Source organism: Acipenser ruthenus, unplaced genomic scaffold, assembly GCF_902713425.1.
Source record: "Acipenser ruthenus unplaced genomic scaffold, fAciRut3.2 maternal haplotype, whole genome shotgun sequence".
NCBI classification, from domain to species: Eukaryota; Metazoa; Chordata; class Actinopteri; order Acipenseriformes; family Acipenseridae; genus Acipenser; species Acipenser ruthenus.
Genome location: NW_026708475.1, coordinates 31009 through 52794, shown reverse-complemented (window position 1 = coordinate 52794; position 21786 = coordinate 31009). Strand labels below are relative to the sequence as shown.

The 21786-nt window shown below is 38.9% G+C and overlaps 1 protein-coding gene across 1 annotated transcript in view; it reads right to left on the bottom strand.

The window, feature by feature from the left end:
- Positions 1-1997: 1997 nt before the first annotated feature.
- The window catches only part of LOC117410564 (ATPase family AAA domain-containing protein 2B), a gene marked incomplete at its 3' end in the record, with an annotated part of 30991 nt that continues 11202 nt past the window's right edge, over positions 1998-21786 (bottom strand). Inside the window, 16 exon segments of the mRNA XM_059021184.1 lie at positions 1998-2145; positions 2715-3026; positions 4010-4100; positions 5278-5437; positions 5751-5839; positions 6155-6329; positions 8794-8909; positions 9499-9610; positions 11261-11362; positions 11829-11904; positions 12354-12506; positions 13198-13321; positions 14598-14694; positions 15013-15166; positions 17946-17995; positions 18114-18271. Of these exon segments, the coding sequence (XP_058877167.1) occupies positions 1998-2145; positions 2715-3026; positions 4010-4100; positions 5278-5437; positions 5751-5839; positions 6155-6329; positions 8794-8909; positions 9499-9610; positions 11261-11362; positions 11829-11904; positions 12354-12506; positions 13198-13321; positions 14598-14694; positions 15013-15166; positions 17946-17995; positions 18114-18271 (2117 nt within the window).

Sequence of the window (21786 nt, the reverse complement as noted above, 5' to 3'; positions counted from 1 at the left end):
GTAAGAGATGTGGGTCCTAAAATGTAAAGTATTGCTGTAAGAACCTTAGGAACCAGTTTTCCAAATTCTGTGAAAAACTTTTGGTTTCAAGTCCCACCACTGGTCATTAAACCACCCTGAAAATTGTAATTTTTGCTCAGCAAACTCTCTTGAACTCACATGTATTAGTTTTTTTTTTTTTTTTTTTTCGATTTCTGTTATTTTTTATTATTATAGACATAAATAGGTAACAGTCAGGTATCTCTTTGTTTGAGCAGGTTGAGTCTAAATAGTTGTTTAAAAAACATGTCTGTAACAATATACTTTTTTTATTTATATAAGATCTGTTTAAGTTTGAAGACTTCTGAAAGGGCATTTCATAATATATGTCCACAAGATAGCACCACTGGGTTATTAAACTGAACAATTCTCTCAAACAGGTAAAGGAAAACTTTTTTTTTTTTTTTAATTAAAAAAAAAAATAGGACTTAGAAATAATAATTATTTATATGAATATTAAGAACTGTGCTCCAGGTCAAGATGACATTGCCCAGCCATGAAAAGCTAAAATCGTTTTACCTGAATTTGACTTTGCCATGCCCTGGTGGAAGGGGCAGTAAGCTTTTCTGGAAGGGGCAAGTTGGTTCGCTCATAGGCAGTCCTGACCATGTCTACTATCCACTTGGACAGCCGCTGCTTAGACAGGGCTTGACCATGGGACTTTGTCCCATAGCAGACAAAAAATAGTTTGGACGCCCTCCACCTTTTTGCCCTCTTAACTTAATATGCCAGGGCGGGCAGAGCGTATGGAGCTGTCACTCTGTCAGACTGGAAAGGATGTGGATGGAAAGCCTCCAATTCCACAGACTGGTTGACTTGGAATGCCGAGATAGTCTTAGGCAAAAGGCAGGACTGGTACGGAGCGTGACCTTTGTCCTCTGTAAAAATGAAGCAGGCTTTTGCTATCCAGAATGCCTGCATCTCACTCACCCGTTTTGCAGAGATGATAACAAGCATGAAAGCTGCTTTGAAATTCTAGCTCAGCTGAATGCAGGGGCTCAAATGGAGGTTTCATGACTGCATTAAGCACCACGTTTAGCCTCTAGTGAGGGACAATGTCCTTCATAGACGGACGAAGCCGCAGAGACCCTTTCAAAAATGTCAACAATTTTTACATTTCAAAAATTTTAAAATGGAAAGCAAAGTCAGCTGACTTATGTTGCTTGATCCCTGGGAAGGAGCGACTCGAGCCACTGGGTTCACGCGGGCACAAGGCCACAGCGAGACGTAAAGCAACAGGCTATAGTGCACACAATTCGTGCAATTAGTAAAAACTATTACAGCGATTAGTTTAATGTCACACATAATTTGTGTAAAGACACAATAAATGTGAATATATACAGATAGCAGCAACAAAGTACTTATCTGAACAAAGCTCTCCGATCAGGTCAGTCTTGAAAGCAAAGATAGCGCTGAGATCTGTGAGCGCAGTCCTTTTGATATCTCGGGGGCGTGATCACGACTGCATCAGGCTCAAAAGAGCAGCTTTGGTAAATCAATATTTCAGTATTCGGGTCTTTAGGAGGTAAATACCCATTCGGTAATGGTTACATTTCATACTTGAAAGGGAACTGTCTATTTCTGTAGTGTCTAATACAATATGTAGTTGCTCATATCCCCATGTTAAACTTCTTGCATCAAATGTCAATGCACGGTTTCAGCAATTTCGAACGAGTGGTTCCCAAGATGTAGACTTTAATAGCTCTGTCAAGGACGATGTTACATTGAAAAAGTACACTGTATATCTAAACCTGCATTTTACAGAATGCTGCTTATTTTTGACATTTGTCAAGGGTGATGCAAGTTCTAAAATGTTTACTGCAAGCTGTATGTAGTTCTAAGGAATATAAAATCGCAGAGGATGTTTAGTTACTGCCGTTGTAAGCAAGCTTGCATCACCCTCTGGCTGTGTGGAACAGCAGGAACACTGCAGGGACTGCATTAGAACCAATACTCACGTTGTGAAATGAAGGAAGGGTTTATGTGTAGTTGCTGATGGCTGTTTCTTTGGAGATCCTAAGTGCGAATGAGCATCAAAAATAGATGGAGCACCATCGTTGTCATCATCGCTGTAAATGTCCTCTTGCAAGAGTTCGCTGACAATATCTGTATTAGAAGGGGAAAATAGTTTGAAAATACAGTGTTAGTTCGTATGGCTAAACGTACAGCAGATTCCATGACTGTTTATGTTCACTGATACTACATATTTATACAAAACAAAGATATCAAGAAAAAGAAAAAATCTACAGTATATTTCAGTATTAACTGAAGTCTGAAAAAACAAAACTACTGCAGGGCACTTCTCATTTAATAGATGGGTTTTACAATTTCTAAACAGTAATACAGAGCTACCACAGGGATGGAAATAAGACTCCCATTGCATAGCAATTTGATCCATTCCTGTTTAATAAGACACACCTGAGCATGTTACCTATAAACTGTGGCTAATCAAGCTTGTAGTGAAACCTGGAATGAGTGAAACTGCTATGCAACAGGTCTTATTTCCATCCCTGTACCACTTTGCTACATTTTTTCATCCAATAATTTCATCCAATTACAAATGTTGAAAGAATACATCACGTTGCTGTAACATTTCATTGTACACCCTCCTAGCATGAGACGGCAACAACAAAACTGTGCATTGCCAAAGCAGATGGAAAGTTAAGAGCAATGACCTTCTTTCGTGTCGCCCTGTGAGAGCTCTGCGTGGGGGAACACCCTGTGTAAAGTGGCCAGGATTCCATTGAAGGTGCTCTCCAGCAGAGGCCTAATGACAGAGGAAAGCGCTTTCCCTGGGGGCGCCAGGGCCCGCTGTGACGCAGGCACAATGCTCCTCATGGCATAGTAAAAATCCTGCGGACCGAGAACGATAGAGGAGACGTCAAGCTGCAACTTCTGACTACTTGCGTAAATTTGGGGGTAGCGCCGGCGAAGGGCGACCAAGGCAGCCTCAGTGCAAAGTGCTTTGATGTCAGCTCCACAGTAGCCTGGAAAAAGATATTAAAAAGAACAAAAAAAAAATCATGCCAAATCTGCAATTAAAAAAAGAAATGTATGTTTACATTATGTGTTTACCAAATGGGGAGCACTGTGATCGCAGGTTAGAGTCTTTCACACAATTTCGTTTTACTTTCATGTTTATTTACTGTGCAGATTATTATTCTGCAGTTGGTGCATATGTTTTCAAATATTTGTAAATGTGGAAGAACTACAGGCTTTACCACTTTGCTGGGATTATAAAAAAAAAATTAATAACCCTTCCAAATTGAAGGATGAAACAGTCCAGTGGAAATGCTGAATTTGTAATGTATAAAATCTATTCCAATTATCTACATTCATTAAAGTCTCCTTCCAAGAGAATATCGAAACACCTGTTTGTCATGCTCTGTTGTACCTATTTGGATGAAAACACTGAAACCAACGGCTGAATTAAGACATGAAGGTTTGTTTTAAAGTGACACTTTCAGAGAGGAAACCCAGAAGCTCTCTGGGTCCATGACCAGATTTCCTCCGTGTTAGTTCCTTACAACAATCTGCTTCAATACAAGTGCTGCTGTGTAACATTATCATCATATTTTTAAGTACGTTTTGGCAGTAAAATACTGTTTTTATTTAAAAAGCTGGCCAAAACATAACAGCTAAATTATAAACATCAGAATTTGCAAATCAATCTCTAATTAAGATGTTATCCAAAATGATTAGCAAATACAGCAAGTGTACACAGCCCACAACCGCCATCCCCTTCCCACGCTTTGGACACTTTCAGAAAATGCTGATAATATTGGACTGCCCCTAATTAGGCTCCTATTTTACTGCATTACTAGAAACCACATTTAGGTAAACAAATTAACAGTTTGTAAACTCTGACAAAGGCAGTATGTCGGCACATGTGTTAAATAAACCCGGTTTAGTATTACTGTTCTTATGATTGAGTGTGTGATGTTATTGATGTAGCATGCCTGAACCTTACCAACACATTTTTCAGCCAGCTCCTCTAGGAAGGCGTCGGCTAATTTAGGGTTCCAGTCCCTGGTATGAATTTGTAAAATGTGCTTTCGGGCCTGAAAATAAATAGAAGGTGGGAGAAATGTATTATTTCACTGCATCCTTTTTTTTTTTTTTTTTTTTACCAATCCATTTTAACAGTTAGAGTTATTATCTGAATACATTACTTAAGAATGATATAATGGAGAAACTCAATTACTAAAATATGCACATTTTCTACTAGTTTTCACTGAAAATAAACTTTAAGCAAATTACGCTTTTGTTTCTTTGTTAACTTGGGAAATTATTATTACTTATTTCTTAGCAGGCGTTCTTATCCAGAGCGACTTAGAATTGTTACAAAATATCACAGTACAAAGTATCACATTATAAAATATCACATTACAAGTTATCACATCATAAAATATCACATTACAGAATATCATAATACAGATAAGAGCAGTTATGAAGTTAGAATAAGATAAAATCAAGTAAGAGAAAAATAAAGAATACAGTAAATCATATGTAAGACCGAGTTTGACTAAGAGCAGATAAAACTTATAGTAAATATTTGCTTATATGAGTAAAGTCCAGTAAGAACACGTAGTATGATAAATGGATGAGAATGATTTCAGATAAGAGCAATTACAAAAAACATGAGTATGATTACCTATAAGAGTAAAATCAAATGCAAGATACAGTAAATAGTTATAGTTAGGAGCAGTAGTTGACTGTGGCAAGGTATGGAGAATTTCAGTGCAAGTACTGGTAGAGAGTTGTGATCTTTACAGATGCTGTCTGAACAGGTGTGTCTTGAGGAGGCACCGGAAGCTGGTCAGAGACTGATCAGTCCTAATATCAGTGGGTAGGTTGTTCCACCACATAGGGGCAAGGGTGGAGAAGGAGCGGGCTCTGGAGGCGGGGGGAGCAGGACAGCTAGTCTGCCACAGGTGGAGGAGCGGAGGGGGCGAGAGGGGGTGTAGGAAGAAATGATAGCCTGGAGATAGGAGGGAGCAGAAAAGGTCAAGACAGCGATAGGCAAGTACAAGTTTTGAATTGGATGCGAGCAGTGATAGGGAGTCAGTGCAGAAATGCAGGTTACCCACGGGGATTCATTAAAAGAACAAAATAAAAGTGAATAGTGCAATCCTAACCCTGCTATCAAATCAATTTTGAAATACACACGATAAGACAGAACACTGTCCTATGGCTTCACAGAGCAAATTATGCTTGGTAGCAAGTCTGTGCCTCTACCTTTTTATCAGGCAAGTTGAAAAGAAACTCCCTGTCGAAGCGCCCGGGTCTCCTGAGTGCAGGGTCAATAGAATCAAGTCTGTTTGTAGCACCAATGATAACTATTTCCCCTCTGTTATCCAGGCCATCCATCAGAGCTAGCAGCGTTGAAACAATGGAGCTAAAAATATCAGGAGGAACAACAAAAAAGTACGAGGATAGTTATGAGCTTCACACATTCAGTTTTAAAATGAAGACAACTGGGCAATTTGTTAATTATTTATTATTTTTTTTAAATCCCGTTACTTCCTTCTTGGTGGTTGAATAAAAAAGAAACCACATTCGGCAAATCATTTTGGCAATTCATGGCTAACACAGAAAATGAGATTGTTGCCATTTTAAACAAGACCAGTCTCATGTAAAACTAACAGATTGGACACATTTATTTTAACTTGTTCACAACCAGATGCAGAAGGTTAAACTGAATGAATTACCTGTGAATTTGATCTTGCCGGCTTGACCGAACAGGTGCCAACCCATCAATTTCATCAAAAAAGATAATAGATGGCCGCATCAAGTAAGCCTGCAATGAGACCAAGGACACACTTATTATTGAGACCGTACACGTCAGACAGCAGGACAGTGTTAATTTGGTTAAATAAATTTTAAAAAAATAGTACCAATCCTTGGTTGGAACAAAGATCTGGAGATTTTACAGGGAAATGTATTAACAGTCTATATAGTTAAAAAAAATTAAATTAAAATTGGAGGCAGTTGCATTATTACTGAAATATTTGGAAAGACCTCAGTACCTTGTATATTTGATCATCCAATATTGGTAACCAGGAAACAACAGCATTCCTAAATCTTCCAACAGGGCTGTATTGGAAATACAAACCTGATCAAACAGAAGCCTAAGCTGCCGTTCCGACTCGCCCACCCATTTGCTTAGACAGTCGGCTCCTTTTCTCATAAAGAACGCCACCTTCCGGTCCCCCTGACTGCACTCGTTGGCGAGGGCTCGAGCAACCAACGTCTTCCCTGTGCCAGGAGGGCCGTAGAACAAACAGCCTCTGGAGGGAGTAAGAAAACAAGAAAAACAAAAGGCTAATTGTTTGCATTGTCTCCTCTAATACAATGAGAAACAAAACAGCACAGGAGTTGCCCCTCCACCATATTACTTTTACAGCAATCATCCACTTACACTAATTTAAAAAATACACTAGTGTACATTGATCACCAATCACTCATAATAATCCAGACAACAAATACAAATGGGTTGCCAAGTTGTCAAGAATTTCTCTTTTTCTGTAGACCTGCATAGTGTGTGTGTGTGTGTGTGTATGTACAGTGCCTGTATACCCCCCTTGGACGTTTTTACAGTTTGTTGTGTTACAACCTAAAATCTTGATGCATTTAAATGGGATTTTTTTTCCTCTGATTTACACAACTTGATCAACACTTTCAATGTGTGAAAAAATGGGGGGGTGAAAAAACAAATCAATTAAAAATAAAAACCTGAAAAGTCTTCATTAGATAAGTATTCACCCCCTTTGCTATGACACTCCTACATAAGCTCAGGTGCAACCAATTGCCTTTGGAATTCACATAATAAGTTAAATGGAGTCCATCTGTGTGCAAAAAGTGGTTCACATGATTTCAGATTAAATACACTTGTCTCTGTAAGGACCCACAGTTGGGTAGTGCATTCAAAGCAAAGATACTACCATGAAGACCAAGGAGCTTTCAAAACAACTCCGGGATAAAGTTGTGGAAAGGCACAGATCAGGGGAGGGGTATAAAAAGATTTCAAAGGCATTGAATATCCCTATGTTGATTATGCTTTGGATACCACACTTTGAAAATCGAGTGATGGATGCAAGCTATTTCACTCAATGTTTTTCCTTCTTTATGCAAGTCAAGGTTGTTATAATAGTGGAAAACACTAGTGGAGGCTTTGAGTAAACTGTTGATGCTCATAATGCATCAGAGTAGAAAAATGCAACACGCCTAAGACTTTTGCAAAGCAGTATACAGTGCCGTGAAAAAGTATTTGCCCCCGTCTGATTTTCTGCATTTTTGCACATTTTTCACATTGTATTTGGTCAGATTTTTTGTGGGTTGTAATAGCATATAGAGGGAGTCTGAGAGAAAAAATGACACCAAAGTTTGGTGCTTCTGTCATTTGTTTGGTGTACAAGGTAATCAAACATGCAATCTTCAGGTGTGAAAAAGTTATTTGCCCCCCCCCCGTTAACTCAACCCAATTAAAGGGATAATTAGGGTCAGCTGTTTGAGTACTTTGGTTGACAACCAGGCTTGATTTGGGCCAGCCCTGCCCAATATAAATCTGACTAACTTTGGCCCTTACCATTAGAGTGAAGTTGTCAGCACGCACGTTGTAGAGGAACATCATGCCACGAACAAAATAAATTCCTGAAGACCTCCGGAAAAAAGTTGTTGATGCTTATCCGTCTGGAAAGGGTTACAAAGCCATTTCTAACGCTCTGGGGCTCCACCGAATCACAGTCAGAGCCATATTGTCCAAATGGAGAAAGTTTGGGACATTAGTGAAGGGATCTGCAGGCTTCTCTCGCCTCGGCTAAGATCAGTGTTCATGACTCCACAATCAGAAAGACACTGGGCAAAAATGGGATTCATGGCACAGTAGCAAGGCGGAAACCACTGCTCACTAAGAAGAACATGAATGCTCGTCTCAAGTTTGCCAAAAATCACCTGGATGATCCTCAAGAGTTCTGGAACAATGTTCTGGACAGATAGAAAAAAGTGGAACTTTTTGGCCGACATGGACCCTGTTATGTCTGGCGAAAACCAAACACTGCATTCCATAGTAAGAACCTCATACCAACGGTCAAGCATGGTGGTGGTAGTGTCATGGTTGGGGGATGCTTTGCTGCATCAGGACCTGGACGCCTTGCCATCATTGAAGGAACCATGAATTCTGCTCTGTATCAGAGAATTCTAAAGGAGAATGTCAGGCCATCCGTCCATGAGCTGAAGCTGAAGCACAGCTGGGTCATGCAGCAAGACAATGATCCAAAACACACAAGCAAGGCTACATCAGAATGGTTGAAGAACAAGAAATTTAAAGTTTTGGAATGGCCTAGTCAAAGTCCAGACCTAAACCCCATTGAGATGTTGTGGCAGGACCTGAAACGAGCCCACAAATGTCAATGAGTTGAAGCAGTTCTGCATGGAGGAGTGGGCCAAAATTCCTCCACGGCGCTGTGAGAGACTAATCAATAACTACAGGAAGCGTTTGGTTGCAGTTATTGCTGCTAAAGGTGGCGTAACCAATTACTGAGTCTAAGGTGGCGATTACTTTTTCACACGGGGGCATTGGGTGTTGCATAACTTTCTTTAATAAATAAATTATAGTGTTATTTGTTAATTCTGGGTCCCTTTTATCTACTATTCGGTTTTGGTTGAAGATCTGATAACAGTGTCAAAAATGCAGAAAATCAGACAGGGGCGGGGCACACTCCACCTTCAAGAGGCTATTCTAGCTAAACCAACCTTGGAGGCTGAATCTTAAACCTCTCAAATACTTCAGGATACAGAAGAGGAAAAACCACCATCTCCTTCAGTGCTTGAATATGATGGGCCAGGCCTCCGACACTGTCAAACCGAACCTAGCAAAACCAGGGGAGAGATAATCAAGCAAGGGCCAGGAGAACGGTAGAACCACATCTTCACAATCATATCGCAGTGTTTCTTCATTCAAGTGCGAGATTTTATTAGGAGGCATGGATTACATCAGATTCAAACCCAAAGGCAACAAGACTCAGAAATATATATATACACATCAGAAATCTCACAAGAGCCTGCAGTACAGATAATTGCAGTATTTGCTCTGCACATAAAGAAGCCTTCCAGGAAACTAACATGATGAGAATGCTTTACAGCAGCACCACTGTAACAGAAGTTCAGACTAATTACTTATTTCTTCAGGGATAATAACAATGTTGATTCAAATAATCCAAGTGCCAATGTCATCCTCCATGCTATATTAGTTTTCAAAGCCAGACGTGCCCGCCAGCACTCGCTGCTCATTCTTTCAGATTTACTATGTGCGGCGGCCCTTTTAGCTGAAACACTACAGATTTCAATTATGAAAGCCAGCACTTTGGGACTTCACTTACATGATAGGCAATTTATAAATACGGGTATTGTTTTAACATTCTACCGGATATTCGGTTAAAGCATTTTGTACAAACTTACTGAGGAGTCCACACTCATAGGATCTACATCTGCTAAACTGGCCCCTACTTTCACCCGATCTCGCAGGACCCCACTCGCCAAGTGTTCTGGTCTCAAGTTCATAGGGAGGCACCTGTTCAGCAAACAGAAAAACATACCAATGAATTATTCATAATGGGCCAGTGCAGTGTGTCAGCCTTTTTCACCTTCGTTCAGTACCACTAGTCCAAGCCTAACCAGGATACTTAGACCAGTGTTAACTATACAGAGCTTCTGGATCTCAAATACACTGACATAAGGGGAGAGGAGGGTGTTGATCTGTCCCTGGGATGGAGGTAGAACTGATAGAAGCAGAACAAGTACAGTGGGTACTGTAAGCTACAAGGGATAACCAAGGTAAAACTGTTCTGATATACCTTGTACATTACAAAAGTGATATGAATTACTATAAAAAGTTGTATTCAAATCCGTGTGGCATATCAGCACCCCACCTCCCCTACAAAAAAAAAAAAAAAACACAGCATTAAAATGAGCTAGAATATCTGTCTACTTGGCTTAGTTCCCTACAGTTTTACTTTTGTTTTAAAACTATATTTAAGTTATGGTTGTATTGCTAACAATATAGACAACTCTCCAGCACTGTATACCAGATAAAAAATAAGAAAAAAACAGGAGTGCAAAAAGAGTTTTGAACATTTCAAGACCAATGGACAGAAATATTTTGTAATTGAGAAGGAGGGCAAACCTGTCTTTTGTGCAAACAGTCCATTGGAGTCATGAAAGACTATAATATGATCAATGCATGGGTGAGCAGAGGAAAAGGAGGGTGGTAAGTCTTTACAAAGAATTAACAATGCAGCAATATTTTTTTTTTCTAAAACAATGACATCATTTACTCTCCTTTAAAGTTTAAGATACAATTGATTATTGTTGAGGCGGTCTGTATAGCATTGTTTATTTGCGATAACTCAATCAGAGACAGCTCACTTGATTGGAAATGCAGAATACTCACCACATCAATAGTAAATCGATTGTAGATTAAAAGGAGACTAAAAAACTTTTTTTTTTTATAGGAGCACAGATGGTAATGATATTCTTGACAATTTATTGAATAGCTTGTTGTAAATCACTGACATGAAAAAATGCTAATGACTTCATTTTACAGCTTATGGAATTGGCTGTTACTGTTACTGGCTGGCATTGTTAATAAATGCCAATAAGTTTTATTTTTTTAGTTTGTTTTAAATTGATTTAACAATAGTAATATAGTACATGATTTGATACTTTTCATTTATTTAATGTAGCGTTATTGTCACTGGCAACAGGAATACATGCTAATGGCATGGGTTAATGTTTTTACAAGTTATTGACAGGGAGTAAATATTAAGAAATGTTTACATTTATTAAGTCTGTAATTTATTAAGCTGGAATATTGAAATTGTTAGCAACACAAATAAATGCTCCTGACATTTGCAATCCATGCAATTTGGTCACATTGCGGCACACAGTCTCACAGTAGCCTTGCTATGCGGCCCTCTGCTCAATAAACTTTTGGGCACCCCTTCTCAAGAATATGGAAGGAATGGCCTCACAATTGGATGAGGATTTCTGAAGAATGAATTAGAACTATAAAATCTGCCTATACTATACGCATCCACTTATTTTGTTGCCTTTTTTTTTTTTCTTTTTCAATCTTATTTATTACGATAAGAGACTCTCCCCCCCCCCCCCCCCCCCCCCCCAAACCCCAAACCCCAAACCCCAAACCCCAAACCCCAGTTACCTGTTGCGTGCTCTTGTCATGCTTTTGGATTTCCTGATCTCAAAGCGCTCTTCATCCGACGAGGACGTTGTGTCGCTGCTGTGAATAGCATGCTTCTTTACCCTGCTCCAATGATACAAAATCAAATGTTACCTCAGGCATTAGATGCAGAGTCGCTGTTCATAAAACACCAATGAAGAGGAAACAGATATAGAAGGCATATAAGCGATCATAAATACAAATATTAAATGTTTTTTTTTTGGGGGGGGGGGTTGGTTTTTTTTTTTTTTTAGGTATGGTATACAATGCCAAGAACCAGCAGCGCAGCCAATTTATTTTATAAGATCAGGTGTTAAAGTCTGACAGCCTATTTATGCCTGTAGTATTTACTGTTTGCGCCATTGTTTTGCATGTAAATTACAAGGTTTACATTTCTCAACATTACTTCATTAACAGATTGGATTAATGCAGATAGATTTAATTTCAACAGGGTTAGACACCGTCTTATTTTGCGATAGATGTCCTTACAAATCACTAAAGCAGCTTACTGAAGAGAATCAATCATCTGTAACAGATGGGAGTCCCATACCGTATATGGCTTCTTCTTGCAGGAGATCTGTGTGTATCAAACAATGTGTTCTGTCTTTGTTTCCGACTGGCTGGCTCTGCGCAATAAAAACATGTATAAAGTTTAGAATTTAACTAATGTTGCGGCTGTTTTTGAAAAATAAAAAGGACTGCAATAAAATAAAATCATTAAATAACACAGAACCCTAACCCATTTACCAGTTTGCTATCTTTTGTAAAACACACAATAAGAAATAAAATAAATCACAATTAAAAAAGTGACATCCAAGGGAATACATCCTGTTCAACTGCAAAGTATATCGGTAGCATACATGCTTGCCGCAGCTATAAATTTTAGATAGATAAATTTAACGGAAGGTACCTCTACTTTAACTTCCGTCTTATAACTTCCGTCTTATACAGATGTGTACAGCTCTTGACAAAAGTTGTGCATCACCTTATAGAATTAACAGTTTTTCATATACTTCATGAAAAACAGGCACATTTTAAAATGTGGGTTGCGTTCGTTCTCCTATGGGATTTCTACCTATGGGTGGTGCTTGGTATCTCTGCACGGTCTTGCGCTGTCTCAGATTGTAGGGCCGGTCGTTCTCCTCTTCAGCCTCTTCCACTTCATCGACTTCGTCATCGTCTTCATCGTCCTCATCGTCCTCATCATCTTCCTCCTCATCGTGAGACTCTGTCAAACCAACACAGCCACATTCACAAACTGTTTTATCCAACGGTCAACAAAAACGAGAAGCACACAGCAAATCTTAAGTCACGTGATCTCAAAATGAAATCCCTGTATGACACACAAGGTCAGTCAGGGACAGCCAATTCTGATACGGTTGATCCCAAGAGAATTATTTATATACCTGACTAATGAAAAAGGTGCGTCTCAATAGGGCTGCAAACAAATTATATACAAATAGGGATTACGATGTGCTTCTGCATATTCTCCCTTCAAAATATATTCGTCACAACAAGGACATGTCTGTCTCTATCACCATGGCACTTGAAAATCCAAGGCAAGGGATTTGCTAAAATCTTAATTTAATATATATATATATATATATATATATATATATATATATATATATATATATATATATATATATATATATATATAATTGGAGCACTGTAACTACAGAACATTGGAGATCCTTAACGTTTTCAATTACAAGCAAAAGTTACATCATATTACGAGTTAACTGCACCCTCAAGTACACTTCATATTGACTTACGTTTTAATACAGTACAGTAAGGGGCAAGTGTAGCTTGTGCACAGCACTATTGCAAGGGCTGATATTGCCTGGGCTTGAACCACAACAATTGCATGTACTGATTCTTGCAGTGTAACACATAGTTAACAGATAAAGTAGAGGTACCTTCCGTGCCTCCCTCGTCTCCCTCAGCTTCACTCATTACTTTGTGATGAGGCTGGATTCCAGAGGTGTTCCTCCTCAGCGACTTCCTCCTCCGTTTAACCCTTGAATACATGTCCATGTTCTCCTGAAAATACAGCAATCTGGTATCAGAAATCCAGTCAACCACTAACACCATTGATAACTGAACTATAAGCTAAAGTCCTGCATCAGGTCGGCTACCCGTGGGTCAACCCACAAAAGCGGGTCAGGTTTGGATCGGAATTTGAACTTTCGCGGTTTGCGGTTCAGGTCAATAAAAAATAATTTTTGGGTCGGAATTTGAATCACCAAAAATATTTTCTGTCCTTTCAGCGTACTCGTCTGTAACCCTTTCCCAAATAACATATTAGAAGGTAAATGTACCAGTATTTCCAGCACTAAAGCAGGAGGCGATTAGGGAGGAGTCAGCTGACTAAGCAGTGTTGTTCTCACTTGTTTGATACGTCGCAAGATCTTTTTATCTGCTTGGTGATATTAAAAATGTATGTGTACGAGGTGAAACAAAAGCGCAGGGTTTATATCATGTAGCGAATACTAACTCAAGAGGTAAATCAGAAGTGTGGAATTATTTTGGAATCATAGCGAATTAAAATAATGAACATGTGACTGGATTCGTTGCTTGTAAAACCTGTCATTATGTTTTTGTAAACGACAGCCACAAAACTGGTACACCGTCTCTGCGAAAGCACAGGTGTAGCTCCCTTTCAGCTGGTGGCAGAAAAGGAATAGACAGGTATTTTATAGTAAAAGTAAGTAGAGATAGTTAATATGTTACAATGTTAAAATATATACAGACCACTAGAGAAAGCTACCACGCTGTAAACTCAATCTGTGGAGAATGGTAGAGGTATCTGTGTGTGAATGTGAGAGCATGAGAGAGTCAGTTGATGCAGGCAGTAGGTAAAGGACAAACACTTGCGGGTTTGGGTCGGGTTGCATGTCTTATTAAAGCGGGCCAGGTCGCGGGTAAGAAGTCGGTGTTGCAGCAGGTTGCGGGTTCGGGTCGAGTCCTGTAGTAGCGGGTCCGGGTTGGAAGCGGGGTATAAAAATCGGACCCATGCAGGACTCTACTATAAGCAGAATTTTAAACTGGTGTCCAAACAAAACGTATATGAATACTACCGTACACTTTTAAATGCTTGCAACCCCGTTCTCGGTAATGATTTAATAATAGAACAAGGAGGCCAAGGCGCTTTGGAGATTATTAAAACACACACTCATTAGATCCTGTAACTGTGCAGCAGCATGCATGTCACCACTGGGCAGCTGTTTATTTTGACACACAAATGTATTGATTTCTAAATCCTGTACAAAACGAGCAGAGGCAATGTATTGTACAATTAATCAAGATAAGAACTTACAAGCTCTGTGTCGGTCCACATGCGAAGCCGTTCCACCTCTCTGTTCTGTCGGATGCTGCTGATGTTGTCCATTTCCTGAAGCACAGCCTCTGCGGTACTGCAAGTACAAAAAATATTAATGAAAAAAACACGAGAAGTGATAAACAGTTCGAGTTGAGAGAAATCTCAATTGGGGGGGGGAACAATAATAAAAATAAAAATCAAGGAAACATTGTCAGACAGCCATGTAGTGTTTGCTAACAATTTAAATCCAAAGTAGAAACTGATCACACAGCTATCCCTGTTGAAAAAATCACATTGTCATGCAACTCTAATTCATCAGATGGGGAGCCATTCGTTTTCAGAGCGCAGTCTTACTGGCTCCGATTGCTCCATTTGGTCCTACAACGTAGTCTCTCCACACTGACGCACATACCTGTTCACAAGCCGGTCAAACAGCATGCTCTGATTCAAGGTGTCAAATCTGTTCCTCTTGGATGAACGGCTTCTCCCAACCTCCAGAACACCATTGATGTGCGAGTGGTCTGCATCCCCGCTGCCCTCACCCCTCCGTGGATGACTTGTACGAGCTGCAAACACAAAAGTACTGCACAGTCACTCGGCCATTTCTTTGTAAATGAAGAAACATTTTACAACAGCACAAGTGTGGATTCTTCAAGAGAAACACTGTCACAATCCGAGGGCAAGTCACTGAAATGACCCCTCTCAATTGTCATTTCCTATTTATTTATCATGTTTACAGACTCACTGAGGTGAGCCGTAAATAACTTTAAATACTCCTACGCAACAAATATGAACACGCAACAAACACTGGAGCACGCATGTTGCACACATAGTTCTGTGCCAACGTGTGTTGCAGAGCACACCCGAGATGAAAGCAGGAAAAGACGCCACTAAAAAACTTTAATATAGAAATATACAGGTTTCTTGAAAAGCATGCAAAAGCTGCTGGTAGCAGAACACAGTAATTAATCAATGAGACCGTATAAGAATGTATGCAACCAATGATATAGAATAAACAAACAAATGTATTTTTGTGCAATGTTTTATTTTTGCTAATAATACCATATTACTTACAATTGATGTCCCATTCATTATTGTACTAATACTAGGAAGATATGATTTACAGCATTTAAGATTTATATAAGATATGATAAATTGAAATGCATCTAAAATATTTCCCAGTATAGAAAGTGTGTACAGTGATAAATTAGCTGTAAATAAAATGCATAATGTAACAAAATAATAGAAGACTTGCATTGCCATGGTCAATAAGTATTTAGCAGTGAAACATACTGGCCAGTTAACCATTTCTTATGCAGTGGATTGTGGGATACTAGAAGTGGCAGTTCATTATTTTTTGGTGCATGTTTAGTTACATATCGTTAGGACTTTCTCCCAAAATAAATATGAATGCAAACGCTGAACTTGGACCATAGTCTCCAGTCTTTCCTATTGTTACATTGATTTGCATACAGACTATAATATTGACGGCAAGGCAGTGTTTGAACATGCATGTTTGAATGTGTTATTTTTTTTTGTGCTTGTGACAGGACAACTAGTGGAGACGTCAGGCCAGGAAATGAATGGAACACACAGGCAATTGCGGGGCAAAACAGACGCAATGGTACTAAGCTTTTATTAAATCTAATAAAAGGTTTACACAAAACAAGACTCCAAAAAATAAACGGCATGTTGGCCAAAACAAACAAACAAACAAACAAACAAACAAACAAACAAGTACCGTGCTGGGAAATTGTTTGTTTACCTCGCTCTCTCTGACTCTTGTTCTCCACTGCTGAACTCTCAACACCCCATTGCAGCTAAAGCTGCAGGTCTTTATGGTGGTGACCGAGGGATTAACTAGCTATTAATTATCTTATTATCCCTCTGTCACATTTTGCAAGGGTTTATTAATTCTGCGTGACTGTCAGCTAGTTAAATAATCAGTAGCTGACAGTCACACATTCTCACAAGGTATTTTTAAAACAGCAAATAATGACGGACAGCACCTCTCTCATCCTGCCAAACATAATAAATCAAAACACCGGCTTTTCGTCGTCATATAAAATACATAAATCACAAAAATAATAATAATAATAATAATAATAATAATAATAATAATAATAATAATAATAATAATAATAATAAACAAATACAAAATAATACAGACCAGGCACAGGGGCGGGGAGTACCCCATCACAATGCTTGATGCAGTCTTAAAGTTTGCAAATCTTAGAAGTTATATAGCAAGTGTTATTCCAGGGTTCTCACCAGGAATTTTTTAAAGCATGGTGGTGGGAGGAGTGGGGGCTGCGAAAGAAACAGAGATCCTCGCAACCCCCTGCTTATGCTTTGTGGAAGTAGTTGTCAGCATATATAATATTCTATGTCTATGGTTGTCAGTAGGTAGATGCAGAGTCTGCATCATAGGATGACGTACTCCCTAGCAACGCATGGACGGCACTCCACAGAGGGGAAACTAGATTTTTGCCATAGTGTTATTGTTTCTGTCCGACTGAGAAACACACAGCTTCAAGACCACAGCTAAGTTCACACTTGTTTACAGTATTGTTAAGTGGCTTAAGTTTTTCCAGCGTGGCTAAAAAATGTTAAGTTACTTTGGCCACAGTGGCTAACTAAATGAAAGTCTTAGAGGGAACGTAGTTATGGTATAATAATAAAGATCTGCAACGGTGTTGGTTGTTATAGAGCTGTGTATCAGGGGCGCACTCAGGATCTAGTCTCATCCGTCAACAGGGGGGAATGTGCTAATAAAGTTCAGTGAAGTTCAATCTCATCTCTGTGTCGCATACATTACACGCACCAAACTAAAGAACATGCTGTCACAACCAACCCATTGAAGAGTATTGAGAGCTGAAACAAGTATTTTAAGCAAACCAATTTCTCACATACAGGAATAAATCAACAGTGTTTCACAGGATTATTATTATTTTTTGGCCGTTACGCAAACTGAAAACACAGCGCAACTTTTCCAGGTAGCAACGTAACGGCCCGTTACGCTCAACAGCACTGGCAAGAACCTTGTTATTCATAACAATTAGTGTGACAAATATTTTTTTTAAGCCAACATAAAATACATCCATTGAACTTTACATTTAAGTAAAAGTGTATCTAATTTCTTTAAAGTCTGATTATATCCGTACAAACTAAGACACAGCTGTGTACGTGTGTGACATTGTTTTGCAAACCTTAGATTTTAATTTAGCCTTTACTATTAACTTCATATAGGATTTGTAAGCTAAACATATTATAACTTATTTAGCAAAACAAATTGACCACTCATGCTGGACACTGCAAATAACTGAAATAGAACTGAATACTTACATAAGCTTCCGTGTCCATTTTGTAATGAAGCTCCTGCACCGCTAGCTAACCTGCAACATAAAGGCGACATACAAGGATTTCACATACACGTTGAACAACACATTGGACAGCACTGGATGTAATGCAAAGCAAATTCATGCTGTGCAGGCCTGCAGTTTTTTATATTACCTGGATTGTCGCGTGTGGATACTCCACTCCTCCCTCTGCACTTTGGATCGGAGGTTGGGTGAATTGTCACTGGATACTGTGTCGGTGTGCCTGCGGGTGCGTTTAGATGGAGGCGATAAGTGGGCACCACTGGAACTAGCATCGCTATCTGGGTCTTTCTGCAAAAGGATGTGGGGAGGGAGGGACATGACTTTCTGGTACATTGTTTAATACAGTTCAAATGGAAGATATCCTTCACAATCACAGGTTTATTTTGTGAAACGAGCAACAGTGTGATTGAAATGCACAAATGCATAAAAAAGAGCATTCAGAAGAAAACAATCCTTCCCCATTACCAGAACATGATTCTGAAATTCTCGCTCATTTCTCAAAGAAAGACAAGTTAACCAGGGGTTGCTACGGTAAATACAACACTGCCTCGTGCCTGTTTTTTTCGTCTATAATGTCTGACTAAGCAGAACAAGATCAGTTTTAAAGCATAAGTTTTTGCTGGCCTCAATTTCCACAGTTCAATTTTGAACAACTTAAGAAAAGCAGGGACTGTGCCAAAAACAGTTTGGTGCACATTAACGGCAGCTCTGTGTCAATAGCAAGCAACATTGTAAACCAATGGGTAGATAAAACTCAGGAAAGCCAACTTAGCAAATAAAAGTCATTAGTTTTATTTAGGTTGCCATTCTTTTTCTTTCCAAGTGTGAAGCCTGTGGTGATAACATGTTCTGGGTCTTGTTATTACAACATCAGACTCTGTAACACTGATGCAGGTACGAGACTGTACACAGGACGGTTCAAAAGGTAATTGGTCAGTTCAATAAATTATGTAGTGTAGAGCAGGGAAATGTGGGTAACTGCAAAAGAGGATGACTGTTATTAGAGCGCACAGTGTGTTAAGTGTTTGGCGTGACTGGTTAATCTTATGCAAAATCAAAATGAAAATGAAGCATACACACAAAGAAAGACTTCCAACATGTTTTGTTTTATAGAAGTGGCTTTAAAACTCTGGCAAGTTTCCCTGCTTGACTGAAGTTCGTTTAGACTCAATGTCCACTTCACAATGGTGTGTTAAAAATACATTTAAAAATGGCAAATTAGACAGCTTGTTATGTGAAACGGCTATTCTATTCTTTATAATCAATCGTGAGTAATATGAAATACTGAAAAGTATAAAAAGTGACGCAGTTGCTTATTGACTGGCAACAGCAGTAGACTAGTTCTGGTTTGTTAACAACACACTCAGCAGGGTTCAGCTGTTCCAAAAATACAGACATATAATCTCGGTTATCCTTTCGACTGGTGGGCAATTACAACACATACTGTACACTATACTTTTAGCATCCATCAAAAGACCTGGGTCTCGTACACAACTGCAAGCTATACACCCACACCATCTCAGGGTTCATGTTCCACAGCGAAGTTTGCCTCAAGCACAACGGTTTACTGCTTAGTGGCCCTCTAAACACAAAGCCTCTGTGCTCTAGGAACCCAAGTCCCAGCTGGATTCCCATGACTGGTACAAACAAAAGGATAAAACACGCAAACACTCTCTCTCTCTCTCTCTGGGTCCCTGAATGACTGAGGCGAGCAGTATTACAGGGCTCACCTCGATGCAGACACTGCCTCAAATTCTCTTGGTACATCACTGGGAGCCATGGGCCAACAACTGAGAAAAATGCCTATTTATTCAGCTGATTACGCTCTGCAAGATGAGTTTTTTTTTTCTCCCTTGTTAAGAACAGTCTGCTGCTGGTAGTAATAGGAGCATGATGCTTTTTGTGAATACAAATTGCAGGCTTTAAGGGGGAGGTATGACATCTTAAGCAACATTGCGGTCACCAAGATCTGGGTTTCGAATTAAGAAAAGTACACGTGTGAACTATGGAAAACTACAACTGGGAGTGTTCGAGGACAAAAACCAAGCGTTCCTGGTAGCATAATCTAAGGGGTAAAACGTTAAAAATGACTGCTAAAAAAATAACCAATTATTTTCAAAGCAAAAATAGTGACAATAATGCAGGGGGTCAAAATAAGCCGGTGATCGGCACAATCCACTGCCTAATACTATATTTGCGGAGGCTACTTTATTAAAAAAATATTAAGATTATTTTCAGGTATTATCATTGTCAATTTTGTGTCGTATTATTGTACTGTAAGGTGATATACAGTACATAATAGCTATACATATGCACCAAAAAAAAAAGAAGCGTATTCCTTTTGTTGTAATATCGTAACTTAGGTGCGTGTGAGAGATATTGGGGGTTCATATATAGGCTGTACACCTTTAAGAAGAACGTCGTGATGGAATATTAACTGAACAGTGTCAGCTGACATAAAAATTCTTAAGTGCAGAGGTACTGGATTATTACACTGGTTTCATGCAACAGTTATGATGGTGACCAAACGTGTGTGACTACTGTTTTGTTTAAAAAAAAAAAAAAAAAAATTTGTTAAAATGAACAGTTGCATTCAAAAAATGTAGAACAGCGAAAAACAAAAATAGACGTGCATTAACAAAATGCCCTGAAAACTTAACACAAAGAAAACTATTTAAATGAAGCAATAAGCTCAATAATTAAGCTAAAAAGTAAGTGAAAACGTTACCTTTTTTATTTTTTTTGTTAACTCCAATAAACATACGTTATCTTTCCCCAGTCAAATCGTACAATGCCTAAATTAGCACGGTAATTTACCATAATAAAAAACTGTAATGAAAAAGAAAATGTAGAACATAAAGCGCAACCAGATATAGTCAATGACAGACAACACATTATTCAAATTCTTTGTTGCATTATATATTTAAGGTAAGGCAAGTTTATTTTTCTGTTATATGTGCTCCCGGCTACAATGCTCTGCCACCCGGCTATACAGAATTCCTGGGGAGAACCCTGTGAGTGTGTGTGTGTATGTATATGTATATATGTGTATATATATATGTATATCTGTGTGTATATATGTATATATATATATATATATATATATATATATATATATATATATATATATATATGTGTATATATGTGTGTGTAATATATATTATATATATATATATATATATATATACACACACACACACACACACACACACATACACACACACAGAGGTTTACAGACGTGTTCACCCCCTGCAAAATTTTTACATTACATAAATTTGATTGGATTCAAGTCAGGGCTTTGATTGGGCCATTCAAGAACATTAATTTTCTTCTTGTTCAACCACTCCAGTGTGGCTTTGTGCTTCGGGTTATTGTCCTGCTGAAATGTGAATTTCCTCCCCAGTTTCACTCAAACAGGTTTTCCTCAGGATTCGTCTGTACTTTGCACCATCCATTCCCCCCTCTATCCTGACAAGCTTCCCAGTCCCTGCTGAAGAGAAGCATCCCCATAACATGATGCTGCCACCACCATGCTTGACAGTTGGGATAGTGTTGACTGAGTGATGTGCAGTGTTGGGCTTGCGCCAGACATAACGCTTGGAATTTAGACCGAAAAGTTTAATTTTTGTCTTGTCTGACCACAAAACCTTTTTCTACATGCTTTTACGCAAACTCCATACGTGCTTTAAGATGAGGCTTTTTGAGGAATGGCTTCTTTCTTGCCACCCGTCCATACAGGCCAGCTTTGTGTAGGTACTGGCTTATTGTTGATGTGTGAACACTGACTCCCATCTCAGACACAG